General features: G+C 42.4%; 4 protein-coding genes across 6 annotated transcripts; 1 reads left to right on the plus strand and 3 right to left on the minus strand.

Moving 5' to 3' along the window:
• The first annotated feature begins 1,081 nt into the window (after positions 1-1,081).
• mfap5 (microfibril associated protein 5) lies at positions 1,082-4,304 on the plus strand. The gene is made up of 7 exons (XM_070835812.1): positions 1,082-1,159; positions 2,156-2,230; positions 2,342-2,374; positions 2,517-2,552; positions 2,694-2,781; positions 3,584-3,657; positions 3,744-4,304. Exons 2-7 carry the CDS (start codon positions 2,188-2,190, stop codon positions 3,854-3,856), a joined length of 387 nt encoding a protein of 128 aa, XP_070691913.1. The 5' UTR covers positions 1,082-1,159; positions 2,156-2,187; the 3' UTR covers positions 3,857-4,304.
• Positions 4,305-4,372: 68 nt separating this feature from the next.
• Positions 4,373-10,508, minus strand: LOC139205088 (adaptin ear-binding coat-associated protein 1-like). The gene is made up of 8 exons (XM_070835190.1): positions 10,408-10,508; positions 9,260-9,360; positions 8,723-8,827; positions 8,418-8,499; positions 8,213-8,321; positions 7,798-7,945; positions 5,957-6,059; positions 4,373-4,537 (listed from the first exon to the last, which is right to left on the minus strand). The coding sequence occupies exons 1-8, from the start codon at positions 10,506-10,508 to the stop codon at positions 4,534-4,536; spliced, it is 753 nt and encodes a 250-aa protein (XP_070691291.1). The 3' UTR covers positions 4,373-4,533.
• Positions 10,509-11,439: 931 nt separating this feature from the next.
• On the minus strand, positions 11,440-13,402 carry aicda (activation-induced cytidine deaminase). Its single transcript, XM_070835192.1, has 5 exons — positions 13,383-13,402; positions 12,521-12,686; positions 12,108-12,390; positions 11,829-11,944; positions 11,440-11,716 (listed from the first exon to the last, which is right to left on the minus strand). Exons 1-5 carry the CDS (start codon positions 13,400-13,402, stop codon positions 11,666-11,668), a joined length of 636 nt encoding a protein of 211 aa, XP_070691293.1. The 3' UTR covers positions 11,440-11,665.
• A 2,657-nt stretch (positions 13,403-16,059) lies between these two features.
• Positions 16,060-18,470, minus strand: nat14 (N-acetyltransferase 14 (GCN5-related, putative)). 3 transcript variants are annotated; one of them, XR_011584462.1, is made up of 5 exons: positions 18,320-18,470; positions 17,668-17,845; positions 17,256-17,561; positions 16,652-17,166; positions 16,060-16,553 (listed from the first exon to the last, which is right to left on the minus strand). XR_011584462.1 is itself a non-coding variant. In XM_070835808.1 (4 exons), exons 2-4 carry the CDS (start codon positions 17,746-17,748, stop codon positions 16,729-16,731), a joined length of 825 nt encoding a protein of 274 aa, XP_070691909.1. In that variant the 5' UTR covers positions 17,749-17,845; positions 18,320-18,470; the 3' UTR covers positions 16,060-16,728. The 3 variants fall into 3 exon arrangements, 2 of the variants coding, with proteins under 2 accessions (XP_070691909.1, XP_070691910.1); XM_070835808.1 differs by having other exon boundaries at positions 16,060-17,166; XM_070835809.1 differs by lacking the exon at positions 18,320-18,470 and having other exon boundaries at positions 16,060-17,166; positions 17,668-18,021.
• Positions 18,471-18,676: the final 206 nt, after the last annotated feature.

An 18,676-nucleotide genomic window follows, 5' to 3' on the forward strand; every position in this document is an offset into this window, starting at 1 on the left:
CTAAAATCCAAATATATATCCAGTTTAAAATGATATAAAACAGACGAGCTTGAATCAGAAAACAGTTGGTGTTTTGGCTTAAACCACTGATCACTTTTTTTATTCAGATTTTTCTACCAGCAGTTTAATCAACTCACCGTTTCAGCAATAAATTAAACTAACTGTGGTTACCATGGTGAATTCAAACCACCCGTGTTCAGGATGTGCAACACATGACTTGGGGGGGGGACAAAACAGGGGACTGTCACTGATTATTACTGCAGAGATAACCTGGATTAGGGTGGATGATTTTCTGTTTAACTCACATTAGACTTGTTAAAGAGGAAACCAAAGACGGGCCTCAACCATCAGTAATCGACTGACCTCTGCATGGGGCTGCGTAATGGAGCCAGAGACCATATTCTATGTGCACTGCTCCACCTGCTGGATATAATAAGTAGGCAAAAGCCACACTTGAGGCCCACTGTGCTTGGATGCCTTTCTTCATTTGATTCTTTGAATTGCTTCAATATTTTCCCATTATCTATTTTCTCCATTAACATGAAAACAAATCCAAGAAGATTACAGGAGAAACATCACTTGTCGCAGCTGATAGAAATCGACATGCTTTTGAAATAAGAGAAAGATATATGGCGAGTACATTCAGATCAGACTGCATCTCTGATGTTAGCTTAAATAAACACAATTTCATTTACAATAACAATTTATACACATTTAAAAAATGTGTATCATTTAAAGAAAAGGGCAGAAAACTCAAATACAAATTTAATGGAGCCTGTTTCATGAACGAGAGCAAATTGCTGTACTTTTTATGCGTGTTGACAGTCTGAAAGTTTGCTTTGTGTGGTGACAAGACACTGACACTAAAATACTGGAACTGAATATCTGACTAATAAAATGTCTGACTAATAAAAACACAAAAGTGTGTAAACCAAAGGGTAAAACTCTTCACATGAAACACATCAGATAGTAGCAGCATTTTTTTTTTTTACCGGATTGGCGCAGGAAAAAAGTGAAAAGCAAGAAAACTGTGATGGCTGGGAGGACAAGGGGAGGGGGAGGAGGACGAGGAGGAGGGAGAAGGAGAGGGAAGGAGGGGAAAGAAGAGAAGACAAAAGATTCATAAAAACTAAAGCAGTTGTGGACGACAGCAAAAGTTGTGAGTACGAGTTAATTACGCTTCTTCTTTTTTCTTATTCACCTCATTTGACCACACGCTGTAGGAAATACACAGAGGAGCATCTACACATGCAGGATATCTCATATCCAAAGATATTAAAGGGAGGATATCTCCTATTGATTAGATGTAAACATGAAATGTAACGGTGAATGCTTGGCTGATTACCTGATTCACTTCAGAATTTATATCTTATAGTTCTGTGCTGTATGGTTGCATACAGAGTTCAGTGAGTGCAAGCAGTGAAAAACATGTCATTCTCACAAACAGATCAACAGAGGCATGCAGTGCCAAACCAGGACAATCCAGGGTTTTCAATTCAGTAATTGCAAATGTATGACACTGGAATTATCGGAGCAGAAAAGACAAAACTTGTGACAAAACTGTCTTGCTCAGAGCTGCTGGTACAGTTGGAAAGCAACGATATGTTCTATGAAAAGAAAGCTGGAAAAGAATGTGCGACTGTACCAGAGGAGGGGCGGAGGGGTGCTCAAATAGGGCACAAAAAAAAAACACATTCTTTTGAGAGAGCTCACGTCTTGGACTCCAAAGTTGCACTGACACATCACGAGAGGAATGATGCAGGGTGGGAGAGGAGAGAGGAGAAAGAAGGAAAACACATTTTCAGAGGTGGAGAGTATCATTTAAAAAGTTTTTCTTGTGGTTGCACCACTGCTGCTTTATTTACTTGTGTACAAGCAGTCCAAAGTAAAAAAGAATCCACTGTAGAGCAGATTATTCCACAGCAAAATGACATCAGTCTTTAACGATGACAGCTTGTCTGTTATCCAAAATATTGCACTACTCTCGTGTTTTTAGCCGGAGAAAAACTTCAGGGAAAACATTACAGGGACCTGGAGCATTTGTATGCAAGCAGATTAAAGGAAACATCAACAGTGCAAACATCTTGAGTGAGGATATTGAACAGTTCCACTCTGTGAAATCACCCTGACTCTTTTCCTCTTCGGTTTCCTCCAGCTCGTAAAGTTTACCTCTTACAAGTTGAAGGAATGGGCAGCCTTCCAGTGGTCCTGCTCCTCTGCAGTTTCCACGGTAACGCTGCCAAACAGAACACACAAATCATCTTGTTTAATTATGGTTGAGTCGCTGTGTGTTTGTTTTTATGTTGCGAAACAGTCCCCTCATGTGGTTTCTGTTCCACAGCGCTCACAGCTGTAGCCCAAGCCCAGCCGGCTGGTAATACTCCTCTCCTCATAAGTCCCACTTCAGATCAGGACGGGTTATATTGCACGACATCTGTCCGTCTGTGACTCACTGCAATGGGTCACTGGTAAGGTGTTTTCCCCGAGCTGATCGTGTTTTCTTTCTTTGTTTCTAGAGAGCACTGAGGCACCCGGGGGCACCCTGCCAGCCAGTGAGTGACAGCAGACTGGAGATGACCTGTTAACTGCCTCTCAGGAGGCCCCATGAACTGCTAGCAGAGGCTCTTTTGGGCTTAATCTCATCATTGCAATCGATTCAGTTTCAACGTGTTATGTATCTTCTGTCTCTGCAGACTGCAGGGAGGAGATGTATCCTTGCACCAGGATGTACTCGGTTCACCGGCCCATCAAGAGATGTATTGGTGCCCTGTGTCTCTACAGGTGATTTGCTTTTTACCTGCAGAATGACTTTTAGAAGTTAGCGGGAAATGTCTTGGTGTCCCACTTACTTTAATGGCATCATCCATAACTGTAGCTTGAATCCACACGGAGTATCGCAAATGTCAGACTCTTTACTAAAAGTAGTGACACCACAATGTCAAAATACTAGTCTGGCTCACAGTTTCGCTCATCACATTTTGATTGACCTGCTGCCAAACTCTGATTAATGCACAGCAGCATGTGACATCATCTTTTTCCGGCTGAGTCGCCACCGAGACGACAACAGAAATGCAGATAACTCTCATGTGAAACACTTCAACTGTTCTAACTTTGGCACAAAACAGTTCATTCATGTAAAACTCTATTGCTCAAAATAAGAACGAGTTAAATAAACCATTTCAGGGCCTTTAAGTCAAAACATATGAGCATTATCGGTATCAGTATCATATTTGAATGTACTCATTATGCAGCAGAAGAGCGAGAAAAGAGTTTTGATATTACAGATGTTATGTTAAAATAATGATATAATATATCATACATAAATTAATAAGTAGCACTTTAATGTCCAAGTGGTGAATTTAATCTTGAAGTTAAACATATGCTGATTATGTTTTGTGTGTAAGATTTTAATATGCAAAATAAAAATAACAACAAACATCAGATAAATGTAGTGGAGTAAATGAAAATCCTTTGAGTGCAAGTACTTAAACTGTGCACAGTACAGACTGTCAGACTAGGTCAAACTGTGTACAGATATTTACAATACTTGTGATACTAATGTTTAATCCTGTTTCTGATGCAGCCTGCCTCGTGTCTACGTGATCAACAATGAGATCTGTATGAGGACTGTGTGCCAGCAGGATGAGTATCTGAAAGGTGAGACCATCTACATGTAAAACAAGCATGATGTCGGGTTTCGTGATCGTGCCTTCACAGAAGTTTGTGTCATTTGCACATTACAGCCGAACTGTGCAGAGAGCGGTCCGGGTGGCCCAGGCGTGTTGAGAGGTCATCTAATAGGAGACGCTGTCGCAATCGCCCTAGCAACCCCAAAACCTGGGCAAACAAGGCCTGATGGGCCCAGGATGGCAATGTGGCCTCGGGTGAGGATGGAGCCCCTTAGAGACACAAACCAGGGGCGTCATCTTAAAAACAACCCATAACACCATAAATCCACCGCTCGACACCTGGGGGTCTCTTTCTTTCTCTTTCACACAAACACACAAGTGTGCTGAGTCGTATCTATGTTCATGTATTAGTCTTTTATGTGTGAATTCTGAAGGTGTGCTGATTTCATCTGTGTGTTTTTGGACACGGATCATGTCTTCCATGCTTTACGACCCATTTAAGGTACTGTAGTAATGGGCCTATAGCAGCACTGAGTCATTTCATTGTACAAAGAAAGACCCACTCTGTTGTGGATTGTAAGGCACTAACTGACAATCCAGTATTATGTATCCAAAAAATATAACATTTGTTCACAAGTTATTTCATTTGTTCTTTTTCACTGTTAATTCAAGAGAAAAAAACAACAACAACAAATGAAAGTTGAGTGATATCTTTGTTTTTCTTTGCATATTCATTTCCATATACATTTCCATACACATATACAGTTTGAATAACAAGTAACATTTGGGAGAGATGCATATAATTTCAACAGTAAACAAACACTGACAAATATTGTTCGGGCTTCACGTTCACACAGTCTCAGTGTGTCCCAGTCAACGTCCATCATCACACCACGTGTCACTGTCATCTGTCACAACACATGTGCATGGGATATCAGTGCGACATACTCCATCTCTCTGTACATGACAATATCACAACAAAACACTGCATCACACAGACTAGCTTGATCCCACGTTGCATTTGTCTGCATCAGAATACCATTTATAACATTAAACCTTAACACGGAATCAAAATTCACAGTTAAAACTCGTTTGTACAGTACAACATGCCGCGATAGAGGTCTACGACCTGACCAGCTTGTCACTGAGAATTAAGTAGAAGTTCTCCCCAGACTGACAGGATAGTGCAGAAACACAGACCTATTCATTGAGAAGGAGAGAGGTCGTGACCTAAATGACTCACCAGTCACAGCTTTAACAGCTGTGCTGAGTAGAGATGACATAACACGGACTAAATCATCTCCATTTCCCCTTGAGGCGAAGATAAAAGCACTTGATGCCTCTCTTTGTTTTGGTAACACCCTATCGCATCCGACACTCCTACTTCCCTGTCGCTTTGCACTGATTTACAGCTCAAACAATGGATACAGTGCCCATGACCCAGTGAAATATCTGTGTAACAGCTGTAGCTCAATGTAATGTCTCTCCCAAAACAATGCTGTGGGGCCACCAGACCCCACTAGAGAGTGCTAGAGAGAGTGTCTTTGCTCTAAATCAGCTGCAGCTTAACAGGTTTCTTTCAAGTAAAATAACTTTATGGTAAACTTCACTATATTCTAAGTCTAAGATTTGAACAATCCCTGCGTTAAATGCAGACTGTATGCATTACTAACTACACAGACAGACCGGACTGCCAGTCAGTGCATATAGTCAGTCCCACTGTTGGGGACTTAGAGAAAAATAAGCTACAGTACATACAGGTGATGACACCAATGACAATAATTACAAACTACAGACAATATATACATTTAAAATAAATATTCTCTGTACATAAAATTCATTCATTATTATGTTTTATTAGATTTCATCATGAGATGAGTCTAGTTTTGTCTCCCTTGTTCATATTTCTATAATGTATACTCTATGATTGAGATTAGCAAATAAAACATAGAGAGGAGGAGAAAAGGGGGCAAAGGCAGATTTCAAACAGGAGAATGGAAGCTAGAGCTAGAGTGGATATACAGACAGAGAGAAGGAAGAGGATCCCTAAGAAGGATGTGGTGGAGCATTGGTGGGGATGACCTATATATATAGATATATATATATCTACCTCTTTCTGATTAAGACTGGACTGTGAGGTCTGGGTGTATCTCTGGCTAGGAACACAAGCCACAAGGACCTGAGCTAAAATAAAACAAACTAGAACGTGGTTGTTACCCTGCTTGGCAGGGAGAGATACGGGACCCCATAACGGGGAAAATAAAGTTGCAAAAAGTACTGCATAAAAAGAGACAAGAGGGAGAAAAACAAAACTAATCCCTCCTCACTTCGGGGAAACAGAGTCAAAGTCTCCCCACAGGTCAGAGCTGGCTGGAGGGTTCACTGGAGCCGCTGAGTTGGAGTTACTGGAGTCCAGGTCTAGTAAACAGCCTAGTGGTTAAAAATAAATAAAACAAATCAGAAACATAATGCAAAAATACAAATGTCTGATGTGACTGTCAGAGAATTCAGAGTTTTAGGTGGGATTTCAAGAAATATATGCAATATATGCTGCGGTTTTGAGATATCTCTGAAACTTCTGCCACCCCCCAAACACAATGGAGGTGAATGGAGTTGAAAAAGTTAAATGAAAAGTTACATTTGACTTCCATACACAGTTTCCTATTTACTATTGATATTCCACCTGATTATTTACAGTTCTTTCGTGGTCTATTTATTTGGTAGGGAGTAGTTTGCAAGGAAAGCAGCAGCGAGGTCAGTGGATTATCCTGAGAAATCAGGACATTATTTGTGGAAAGGCAAATTGCTGCTGAACATTGCCAAATGTTTTTCAAAGTTTTGAGGATCTTAAACACAATGCCATTCACCTCCATTGTATTCGGCTGGCTACAGAATGCATCTAGACTGCAGAAAGCCAGGGAAGATGGGAAAAACAACGTGTTTTTAAAGGAAAATTCTTGCATTTTACAACTGGAGCCTCTCTGTCATACTTTAGGCTAGGATTATTATAGGTATATTATAGGTCAGCATAACATTGCACTCACCACTTTCATTGTAAAGACTGTGGATACAAGTGCTCCACTGGAAACAGGTTTACATCAGTCCTCAGTGGGGCCAAAGAAATAAAAGCTTTCAACAACGTGCTATATTGACCATTTAAATGGACTTTCATTCTGTATAACGTCTGAGGTGCTATACTCAGGTAAACAGATCCCTCTGTGAGTGAAACAGCTGCACTGATCTAGCTGCAGGTCGAACACTGAACTAAAGCTGCTATACAGTGGATGGTTGGGTTGACGGTGTTTAACGTTTCCCTACGCTCAGACTTCCAAAAAATTGAGTTAAGATGTAGTGCTCAGGTGCACTATCTCCACAGTAACAATGCTATGCTCACCCACAGTTATGTTGGCGAAAAAAATTTGTCTCCAAATGTAGTTTTCCCTGTATTTTTACCTACTGTTTGTAATTGTGGTGGACAGATATAGATACAGTTATTGTGTGGTCTTGATATAACAAACCATTTAAATTGAATTCTCATCATAATGGAATAATCATTTTGTGATTACAGGTTAACAGAGAGAGAGAGAGAGAGAGAGAGAGAGAGAGAGATCATGATGTATTAACACTTAGTCACCCGTTTATTCGGTACGCATAGCTAAAACTAATGCAGTCTAACACAACAGTCCTGCAATAAATCCAACTGTCATGAAGGTTATAATGCTCAGTTTTTGCTGAAACCTTCAACTCTATGGTTGAATCTACACCTCTTATGGTCATGGAGGAGGCACTTTGTGGTGCTGTTGAACTGTATCACGTTACACTGGCAGGTGTTTCTGTAATTTTGTCCCATTTATATAAATGAGGCTAGGCTGAATAACAGAAACACCTCTCTGTATAATTCATTACAGACTCCAACAGCTCCACAAACTGCGTCCTCCAAAATGACCTAACAGTTAAATCCGCACCTCTCTGAAACAGTTTCAACAAAAATTTATTATAACCATCATGAAGGAGGGATCCATTGTAGGACTGCTGCATTAGGCTGCATACAGTTTAAACTAGGCGTCCCTAATAAACTGGCAACTGAGTCTATAACCTGATAATGCGAAAACAACACACAAGACATGACCTCTCCAGCTTTCCGTATCATAGGGTTACAATTACCTACCGGTGTCACTTCCTCCTGTAGCTGGTTGTGTGTTATGATTGGTAGATCTGGACGAAGGGGGCGGGGCTAACTTTCCCCCTGGAGGAGGCGGAAGAAGCCCGAAACCACCTGAACTCTGCGGACGGGATCGGTCCTTCTTCTTTGATTGCTGGAAAAGGAACAAAAATTGGGTGAGTGTGTGTGTGTGGGTTTATACAAGTTCATGAATAGCAGAGAAAACATATCAAACGTTATGGCCTGAGTTTTTACACTCAAAATGAAACCCTTGTTTTGTTTTATGGCACATTTGGTGATTCAGGACGCATCAGGATGCATTATAGTGCTTTCAAAAGACTTGTCTCCAAAATTAAAGCAATATTGCTGTTCCACTAATGTTCCAACTTTGCACAATCAAATTTAATGAAGATGATGTTACCCCAATATTGAGAGTAATGGTCTGTCCTTCTTTGAAGCCCAGGTCCAGTTTAGGAGTGTTGTCTGGAGCCTGCGCCTGCTTTTTAAACTCAGTTTCCTGTTTCACCCACCTGGAGAAGACGATAGTTAGATTTATTAAAGTAGAATTAATACATTAAGGAGTGAATTGCTTATGATTCATGGCACACTATGAAGCTGCTACATACTTGAAGTGGTCCTGAAGGGCAACATTGAAGTCGAAGGCATCGCCTCGGTCTACGAACCCAATGCCTATGAACGCGCTGCGGCCTATGAGAGAAATGAACACAGCAAACAAGGGTTAGACTTTAGTAAGGAATTTGTGAGGTAGAAAAAAAGCACACTAAAACTTACAGTTTCCCACAATAATCTGTCCACTATAATTAAAATTCTTCCAAGATTCGGCATAAAAAATAACAATGTACCTCTGCTCTGGGTCATAACACCTTATTATCCTCTAAATTACAAGCACATTTCGCATCAGTTTACCCACCGTTGTCATCCTGGATGCGGAGCACAAAGTAGCGGCTTGAGTCGCTAACCGTTTCCACTGCAATGCCAGGGAACTCATCCACTGGTGCTTGAGCAAACAGCTCCCCTGTAGGGCAGAACAAAAGAAAAGTGTTGGCAAATCAATCCAGTGGCAATTTAGATCACGAACAGACACGTAGAACTTTTTTTTTTTTTTTTTTTTTTTTAAAGGGCCAGAAGGTAAATTTCTTTTCTGTCCAAAAAAATATGTAGATGTATGAGATGTAGCCAACTTCTAATATTCAGATCATATCAAAGATGCATCATGTGAGGGGTAATCTGAGGACAAGAAGCATGCAAATGCCTGTAATGCACTTATAGAGACAGAGATTATCAGCCTGTTTGCTTCAAAATAAACTGCTTGCTTGGACGTGGGCTGGGTCACCTTGGAATAGATGAGTAACAGAGAGGGGGGCAGCGAGCAGGAGACTACACAGTGAAAGGATTTACAACAGCGGCAGTAAACAATGACACTGTCCTGTCTGCTTCTCTCTCTCACCAGAGATTTTGTCCTCCAATTTCACATACACCATTTTGCCCCGAGCCGTCACACGCATGCGTCCCGTCCAGTCAGGAGCATCCAGCTTCCAATCTGCAGCCCTGGGACACAAACACACGGGGCGGTCAGGGAGACAGCGTGATGTAGGTGGAGTGGTGACAGCTGTTTATTGAGACTGATGTTGCAACAGTGCAGGAAAACAGGAGATTTGTGTATATGTGTGTGTGTGTGTGTGTGTGTGTTATTGTTATGATTCAACACTCGCAGACACTGTAGTTCTGCGTTGGCAATTTTCTATGAGAAGAGAACGTGACTAAGGCATCAGACGGGAATTTCACTGAGATCTTAAGGCTGAAATATTACGTCACCGGCCTTACTCACTATACATATGGTCGCTGGTTAACCAATCGTGTGTCTCATGGGACGCAGGCCTGTGCTACTGTTTGGTTGGCGCTGTGTCCACTCAGATGAAGCTGTGCTGGGTCAGGCTGGAGCACCAGCCAATGAAAAATGGGGTAAACAATTCAATGTCAACCTTTTCATCAAAGCAACAGCTCTCCTGCATGGTCATTTATGCAAAAGGTGTCTCACAGGACAGAGCTCTGTTTCAGTGGGGTTGTATGTTAAAGTCCCTTGGCATCAAACTGCATTGATCCTGCTGTAGTGTCCTTGAGCAGGACTACTTTACAGCTCCAGGGATGCTGTCTACAGACTATACTACAGACTACTTAGAAGGTCAGACAAGCCAACTGAGAGTCCCTGCAGCAAAATCAAGCGTCATTAAAGTGTTGACTGTCCTATAAAATCACTTGAACTTTTAAGCAGTGTAAGCATTATTCCTCCTCTGGCGTGCCACTGGAGGAAACCACATAAACACACGGTCACCGACAGAGATGTGGCAAATCCAGCCCTGTGCTCTGTAAGCGTGCAAACGCAGCGCAGACACCCAAACAGTTAATTGCGTATTTTCCTTAATGACCTTGTAAATACTCGGCAAAGACACCGAGTACAGACACTACGGCCGCTGTCACCTCAGGCTGCGTGATCAGGGGATGAGCTCCGCACGGACGTCGCCGAGGCAACGGCCCCCCGACGGCCGCAGCTCCTGACGGATGCTGGGACACAGACCTGCCCCCCCCTCCCCTCACCTGACAGCCCGGTTGGATGCTCTCGGTGGGATCCGGTAGACGTTGACTTCAGGTTTGACACAGAGCACCGACTCGTACTCGCACTGACCCTCGGTCGCCATCTTGACTGACACTCGGTCGGTGGTGACGGTGAGTGGCGTGTTAACGTGTTAACGTTAACGGCAACGTCACCGTAATACACCGTGTATTGGCGCACGAGCTGGCGACCAGTGGTCACTGCTACGGTGTCGGTGGTGCCCTTAAAGGGGCATCACACTGCTTTTACACTTAGAGGCCAGTTTACTGACCACGGCGAGTTTAAGTCAAACAAAATGACTACATTACCCAAGTGACATTAACTAGGTGGTTTAAAGCTGAGCTGGGGCCTAGTGTTTCAAACAAGTCCGCATTTACCAGACGGTAACGTTAGGGTTACACCAAGTGTGTTTGATTTATATTTGGGACTAAGATGTAGAACATTTGGATGTACGAACTTTCTTCGATATTTGTATCTCCGCCAGTACAGTAATTTTTCACTGCAGTATCTCTCAAGTGTGCAGCCCGTGTTAGCTAGCTACATCAAGCATTCATAGTGGCCAACCCGTTTAATTACAACAATGGCGTCCGTCACATGATGCCATTGGGCCCCAAAAATACTTTTTCCCCATGGGCTTACATTTTGAAAGAGACGCCTGTAAATCAGCAGATAATTCCTTTTTAGATACACAAGTGGCTAATTTCACCATCATAATTTGATCTATTCGGTCTGATAACATTTGGGAAGTCTAGCAGAGTCAAACGATTAAATTATTTTCTTCCCATCCATTACAGCGGGGGAGGGGCTATAGAACCGAAACGCTAGTGCGCAGACTCCGTGGACCCTGCAAATGCGGAAGATCCGGGCAATTTTACGCCCCGGAAGTCGGATTTTTTTTAAATTCATGCGCCACTGCAGTTGTGTCCAGTTCTCTTCATACATGCATGAGCTACATACAAGCTAACATCACAAGTCCTCAACATGAGTATGAATCAATAATACAAAAACTAGCTATGTCTCATTGTAAATAATTTTATTTCATATGACCACATTGCTACAGGAACAGCTAAGCAGAAGTTATGTAACATTACAAGCCTTGCCACAACTTGAAAGCTATTTTTTCTCAGTTTTTCTCATTCTCAGTTAAGCAGTTGTAGTGACGGACCAACACCAACATGTCTTTTTCGCTACATACTCAATGATACACTTAATGGTTACTGCAGAGGAGGTTTCAGGTATGTTTCACAGTCCAAGAAGCTTGAAGGCATCTCTTAAATCTTCAGTGTCACAGGGCTGAGAAAGGAAGAGAGAAAACATATTATTATTAGAATTTCAAACAAGTCATTACTGGTTTGACCTAGTTCTGTTGGATGAAGAAAAACGTGCTGTGTGGTTAATGGTCTACCTGGAGGATGCGGTTGAGTTTTCTGGCCAGGCGAACAGAGTTTTGGTGCAGCTCTTCCCAGGCCTTGAATCTGCTCTGCCTCCCAGCCACAAAGGTCTGCCAGCAATAGAAGAAATCTGAGGAGACAGGAAAAAATACTGTTGCTGACATCATCCAGAGAGCGACCATGATAAGGAAAACAATGGCTTTTTTAGGTGGACTTGGCCGCTCTAGAATCATGTACACATCAGCGCCCTCTTCATATTCTACTTCATCATATACACCAATTTAAGCCTCCACCTTTGTAAGTCATGACTGTGATCTGCACGCCGGCTTCTTTCAGCATTCTTAGGCCTTCTCTTTCACGGCTGTTCTCCATGTCACAGAAGTAAAGGCGAGAGACAAAGATCCTGAGGCGAAGGTTGGGTGTCTGTCTGAGGAACTGGGTTATTCTGAGAGAGCAGTTGACACACGGAGACCAGGAGCAGAACCAGGTGATGGAGTAACTGAGCCTCCTCTCTCCAGTACCTCCATAGCCCCACAAACCGGGGCACAAGGCTCCCAGGTGGCGCAGGAACAGCAGCTTTGGGGAAAAAGGAGAAGAGAGATAATAAGAGAGATACAATCATCCTGTATTTTCAGTACTTATTTCCTGTCTTTCCCTTGAACAGGCCCTGCCCATTTGCTCCCTCATCTTGATTCACATTGCTTACCTCTACATGGCAGCCATTACGATTTCGGAGGTGTCCAAAGTCAAAGGATAAGGAGTCTGGCCCCACTCGCCTCTTCACTACGAAGCAGAGGTATGTCTCATGCCGGCCTCTTGCCCACCGCACATTCTTGTAGTGGTAGATGAACTTTTTTCGGGGCAAAAGCACACTGAGACAAGAGGAGAAAAGGTTCCCTTTTTATTTTCTAGTGACATGTAGTGCAGGTTGAACAGAAAACACTAGTGCAACGTACAGAATATTTAAAGTTTTTTTTGAAGACTAAATCCATTTTTAAAAAACTCATTGCATCAGTAATAATGCCGTTGTCAAAAGTTTCATAGACCAACATCTATGGTGAAAGATAATCTCAGTACTATTCACCAACGACAGTATTCTCATGTCGGGAAAGTCTGAGACAAAGAAACTAATTAAGTTACCATTTTAGTTTATTCTTCAGATGACTCACACATGAATCAAAGTTTGAGTCCAATAAGTTAGCACAATAAACTCATGTAAAACCTGTGGTTAACCAAATGAGAGTGATGGACAGTCAGAAGACAACTAGCGTTCACTGCTTTCTGCTCTCACTTTCACGAGCCATTAGTGAAACTGGCACAGTTGTTCATTACTCTTAATGCTTAATACTGAAACCTCAATTGGTAGTGCTAAAAGGTGGTGTTCTATAATTATCGAAACAGAATTCCCTGAAAATGATCTTCTATTGGCATCAAAGTATCGTCATTTATTAAAAAATTAAAAAAGAAAAACTTTCAGACTTTTTTCCATTAATCGTATGTATGTGAAATCTTTATAAAAATGTGTCAAATAGAAAAGCATAAAAATAGAATGGATCCATTTTGCTCACCTGTCTAGCTTTGTAATCATTTTGAAAGACGCGCTTTGCTTTGTCACTCGGCGGGCGTGGGTAATAAATGAAGTGAATGAATGATAAGTAAATGAGAAAGAGCGAAAGTGTGTGTGTGTGTGTGTGTGTGTGTGTGTGTTGGGGGTTAAAGGGAGGGAACTGAGAATGTATACCTCTAAACATAAACATCCTGCATACAACAAAGGCAGTTTCTGGTTGGACAGAAAGATTTTTCAAAAAGGTTCAGGGGGCGTTATACAAAGGACATGGATGGATTGTCTTGTCTCACTGCAAAACAATTGAAGATATAGATAAATTACTCATTTGGCACATTATTTTGGCACAAGGCAGGAAAGGAATCTTTTTGGGGAGGCAGATTGTACAACACAGATTTTACCAAATAGTGTCTGACGTGATTTGTAACCTTTTGAGATTTTCACAGACGTCAGTAAACTGAGCCAACTGGCTGGAAATTTCCAAACACTTGAGACTCATTCAGTCTGACCTCTCCACTTTGGTTTTCCCAGATCTTTTAGTAAAAACTTCCAGATACCTTCTCACCTTGATCCACAGCGAGGTCGCCACCGGCTCCTCCTGTTATTCAGCCTTTCCACCTACCTAGTCCCCCCACTTCCTCGAGGCCTCAAGATTTGGTGGAGCCATAGGCGTTCCCAGACCTCGGAGGCCCTGACACCTACTTTGTCCTCTGATCTGGGTTTTCCCAATCTGTGTCAGACTGGGAGCAGAACTGTAATCGACCTCCCTCACCCTACGTGTCTGCTAGAACGGCCGTCCAGCTGACCGACCACAGTGTGTGGATATATCTCACTCATAAGCCTTTGAACCATCAGATTCTGTCATCCGTCCTTGCCAAATCAGGATGTGTATTATTTTGCTCTCGTCTTTTCTTTGCTCTGTCTGTTTTAGCTCTGGCTCAGTCTGCTCACTCAGTGGCACTGCATGCAGGCATCCTGCTTTCCCATGACTCCCCTCACCCTCTCATGCACTCTGTGGTTTGGGGAATTCACCGTTTCCCAGGGTAGCTGTTTTTGGAGCTCATCTGTGTGTGTGTATGTGCGCATGTGTGTGTTAGCCATCTGTATGAACATGTCATTAACACAGTCTACATGTTATACATCATCTGGAACAAATTTATCTAATATATCCTATGATTGTGTGGTGCCCCAAAATTTAGAGTGATTCATGTGTATGTGTGTCTGCATGCTCCGAGCGACCTCACATCATATTGCATTACTCTGACAGTGCACTAAGCTTAATGTCTCTGCACATTTGATCTTGTGTGCATGTGTCTTTTCTTGACTTCAAGAGGCTGATCAAATGCCAAACTATATGTAACCACTTCCCACCCAGCGCTCTGGGTTTGACCACAGTTGACCAAGGTCAGCTCGCAGTCACACAGTAACGCTCACATGCACTACGACCCCTCTTGTGCACTGTGTGTGTGTGTGGTGGAGTACTACAGTATGGCCAGACATGGCTGTGCATTTAACCCGTAGTCAGGGGCAGAAACCGGGTGTAGGAAATGCCAAGTCATACTTTCCGAAACCCACCCGCCCACACCCTACACACGCGCACACAAACACTCACACACAGCCATACCGTGCAGACGCACATGACCACAGTCACAAACAGACTTTCTTTCCAGTGTGTGAACTCACATCTGTTTCCTGACAACAATAATAGCTACAGATCGAGCGGGTAGAGGCCCAGCTAACAGGTGTCTGCTCTTTGACAGTCATGAAGAAACAACCTGATGATGACCAAGAAGTGTCACCAGTAAAAATACAGCTTTCACAAGGTGAAAATGGCCTGACCACACACTTACTTGTGCATGTTACGGCACTGTTATGTTACCGGGTGTCTTGTTTATTTTTTTTTCCATCAAAGTTAATTAAAGGACAGTGATTTTCCACTACAGCTTGCATGATTAAGAGTTTGCAGTCAGATATAAGCCTGTATTTGTCTTCACAGCAGGCAAGATATGCCTCATTCTAACACACATTAAGACTGTACAAACATCCTGTGGTGTTTATATGTGGCACATTGATGCTATACTGACATCGTCTGTGGTTAGCACAAGGTAGATGTGCAATGCGAGCGAGAGGGCTGCTAACCATATTAAGGTTAGCCTCAGACTGGGGCTGTGTACATTTCCCCACTTAGTCACATAAACTGCCATTCACCTGCAAACCACACACATTCTTCAGTCAGAATACTCATGCATACTTTTAATTTACTCTGTTGAAATGTGCAATGCAAATTAGTTTTGAAACACTAATTACCAAGTAGATTTAAAGTGTGATTTTGTTTAACTCTTTGTATTAAATTCAACATTTTAGGGCTGCAACTAATAGTTACTTTCATTATAAATTAATCTACACTTCAGTTAATTATATATTTATTAATGGTTCTACAGTCCAGTGTTTTGAAGTAGCTCACAACTTCAGGGCATTAAGTTTATAATTAGATTAAAATGCATATGTCCTTACATTTGAGAGGTTATAACTTGAAAATGTTTTTTATTTCTAAATTGAAAAATAAAGAAATAAAAATGAGTGAAGCTTGAAACTGTTACAGATTTATTTCTCGTCAATCAATTATTCAAGTAAGAGTTTCAGTACTAAAATGTTTAGTTAACAACCAACACGTGCCACCATTTCAAACATAAAAGAATGCACAATTTGGAATTCCCAAAGTGAAATATAACAAAGAAATCAAAATGAGAGAACAAGAAAGCAAAAGAAAAGGGAGGCAGTGCTGTTTTTGCAGACTCACTGAGTCACATACAGTACATGTAGGACAGCAACACAGAGTGCAAAAAGATAAAAGCGAATAAATTCTGCAGATTCACATAAACCACACATACTTCCTATACAGTAACAGTACATCCTCGTACACATCTGTATGGTTTCACACACAAATGCATGACATTTCTCTCTCTCTCACACACACACCTTTTACTATATTCATATTTTTGAAAAAAGAACACAAACATATTTAGGAAACATACTTTACATAAATATTTTATTGCATTACAAATGATGAGAGAACAGCATGACTGAAGCTTCATGCTGTCATTTTTGAAATCACCATCTGTTTCATGAAAATGGAGAGATGGTACTTTCAATGACGAAATGTAAAAAAATATACCTGAAACAAACAAATAGACTGAAATAAATGACACAAATATTCAATAATTTATTAACTTAAAAAAACAAACAAGTTATAGCAATGACAATGATTATCACCTTCAGCAGAGATCCACGCTCTTCCATTGCAGGGCTCAGTGCCACTTTTTTCTCTCTTTGAGTCCATCATCACTCAATCACAGGTCTTTGTAAAACACCTTAGTAAGCGGGTATCCCAGAAAGCCTCTCTCTGGAGCCTCCAGCTTCATCTCCTCATCTTCATCAGTCCTCTCCTCAAGATGCTGATAGCCCAGCTTCCTGAAGAAGACCTCCGCCCCCTTGGAGGGGTAGGGCACGTGTGCGTACACCCTGCGTGTGCCAGTCTCCCTCTCTCTCTGCTCCAGACTCTGGACGAGCAGCCTGGCCAGGCCCTCCCTGCGGTACCAGCAGCCCGTCACCAACCTGCAGATCCTCCTGTAGCCCACTCGAGCCTTGCTTTCCACGAAGATGCAGCCGAGGATATCACTGTCACAGTCTGCTACCCACACCTGCCCTGCTGTCATTTCCCTCTCTGGGGTGACCTTCTCTGTTGACATGTCTTTGTCCTTGTCTTTTGGTGTGATTCTGCGCCTTGGCTGAGTAAAAGAAAAATGATTATTTGGCTGCAACATTTAGTTGCTAGAGTTAAGTGCTACCAAAAAAAAAAGCAAAGCAGTAGACTAACCTTTTTAGTCACTGGTGTCTTGCCACTGATCCTACAGTAGGGATTTTGCAGCGTCTCTTCCTGTGTCCCTCTATAGCTGCTACCCACATAGTCCCAGGAGGGCCGGCTGCTGCCCAGAACCCCTGTGGACCGCGGCATGGTGATCTTCAGAAAGACAATTAGCAGGAAGACAGGAATAGCAAGGGCCAGGATGAAGGAATGAACAAGGCAGCGCAGGATTGAGGATAAAACAGCCAGGATGAAGAGGCAGAGTGGGCGAGTGAGGACGTGGAGGATGAGACGGTTTTCTGTGCCCTCACAGCCTTCCTGGAGAGACATGGATGCAAGTTAAAAAGCAATCAGTACGAGCCTGGCGAGTACAAGAGTAAATGGAAAAAAAAAAGAGTACATTATCTAATTATATTGTACAGACCTTGATGAGGGCTTTGATCACCTCTATGTCGTCCTCCTTCATCCTCCTCATCACCACCTGATCCAGCTCCAGTCTCACCATGTTTAAGCTTTATGCTCTTACAGCAGGATTGCTGCACCACTGTTTCTACTCACAGTCAATCGCACACTCCAGCATCCACACTATGTGCACAGAGAGCCTGCAAAAACACATTTATAGAACAATGCATGGGCAGCAGGTTGTAATTTGACAGTAAAACGCAACTTTGGGATGGCTGATACTAAATCACGCAGATAACTGACACTGTTGCACACTGGCAGACAGGTCCGTGTCCTATTGGGTTATCTACACTATGACAGTCATGTTTTAGTTGAAACAGACGTCCCCTACAGTGAGCCAGTAATGTGACATTACATCTAGGCTGGCTCTCCAAACAACAATGACAGATGGGGATTATATAGGCTTTGTAGCACGCATGTGTCACCATCACCAAGTGTAGCATGCACGTCGTTTTCTCTGCTTCTTATCTGCACGTTTAACAGCAACCATCAGAGGTACAGTCGAAAGCTATAAGACCTTGTTCAGATCCTTATATGGTTATTCAGAGGTGCTGCGGTCCGTCCTGACACATTGGAGCCCCCGCTACTGCTCTGAACCCCCCATTTCCGCTTACCTTCTGCGCCACGCAGCTCAAATTAAACTGGAAACGGGAAATAAACACTGAATGTATGTCGGCTTGTTGTGGAGTCCGCGCAGGTTCAGCACATTTGATTGAATGGCCACCGAGTGGTTTCTTGCGTAAAGGACTTCTGAATACAACCGTACTCTGTTTTCTGTCCCGTTACACGATCTCAATGTGTCGCCCTACGCCATTTCCGTACGTACAGCCTGCACTGCGCAAAGGCTACGTGAATGGCAAACGCAACGTAATGGCGTAAACAGCGCACCAAATGCATAGCCATTTAAAAGTATATTTTTACAGGGAAAAAAAAGAAAAAAGCAAAGAGGACAAATGAAGAAAGATATTAAC

This window comes from Pempheris klunzingeri, chromosome 8, assembly GCF_042242105.1.
Source record: "Pempheris klunzingeri isolate RE-2024b chromosome 8, fPemKlu1.hap1, whole genome shotgun sequence".
In the NCBI taxonomy this organism is placed as follows: Eukaryota; Metazoa; Chordata; class Actinopteri; order Acropomatiformes; family Pempheridae; genus Pempheris; species Pempheris klunzingeri.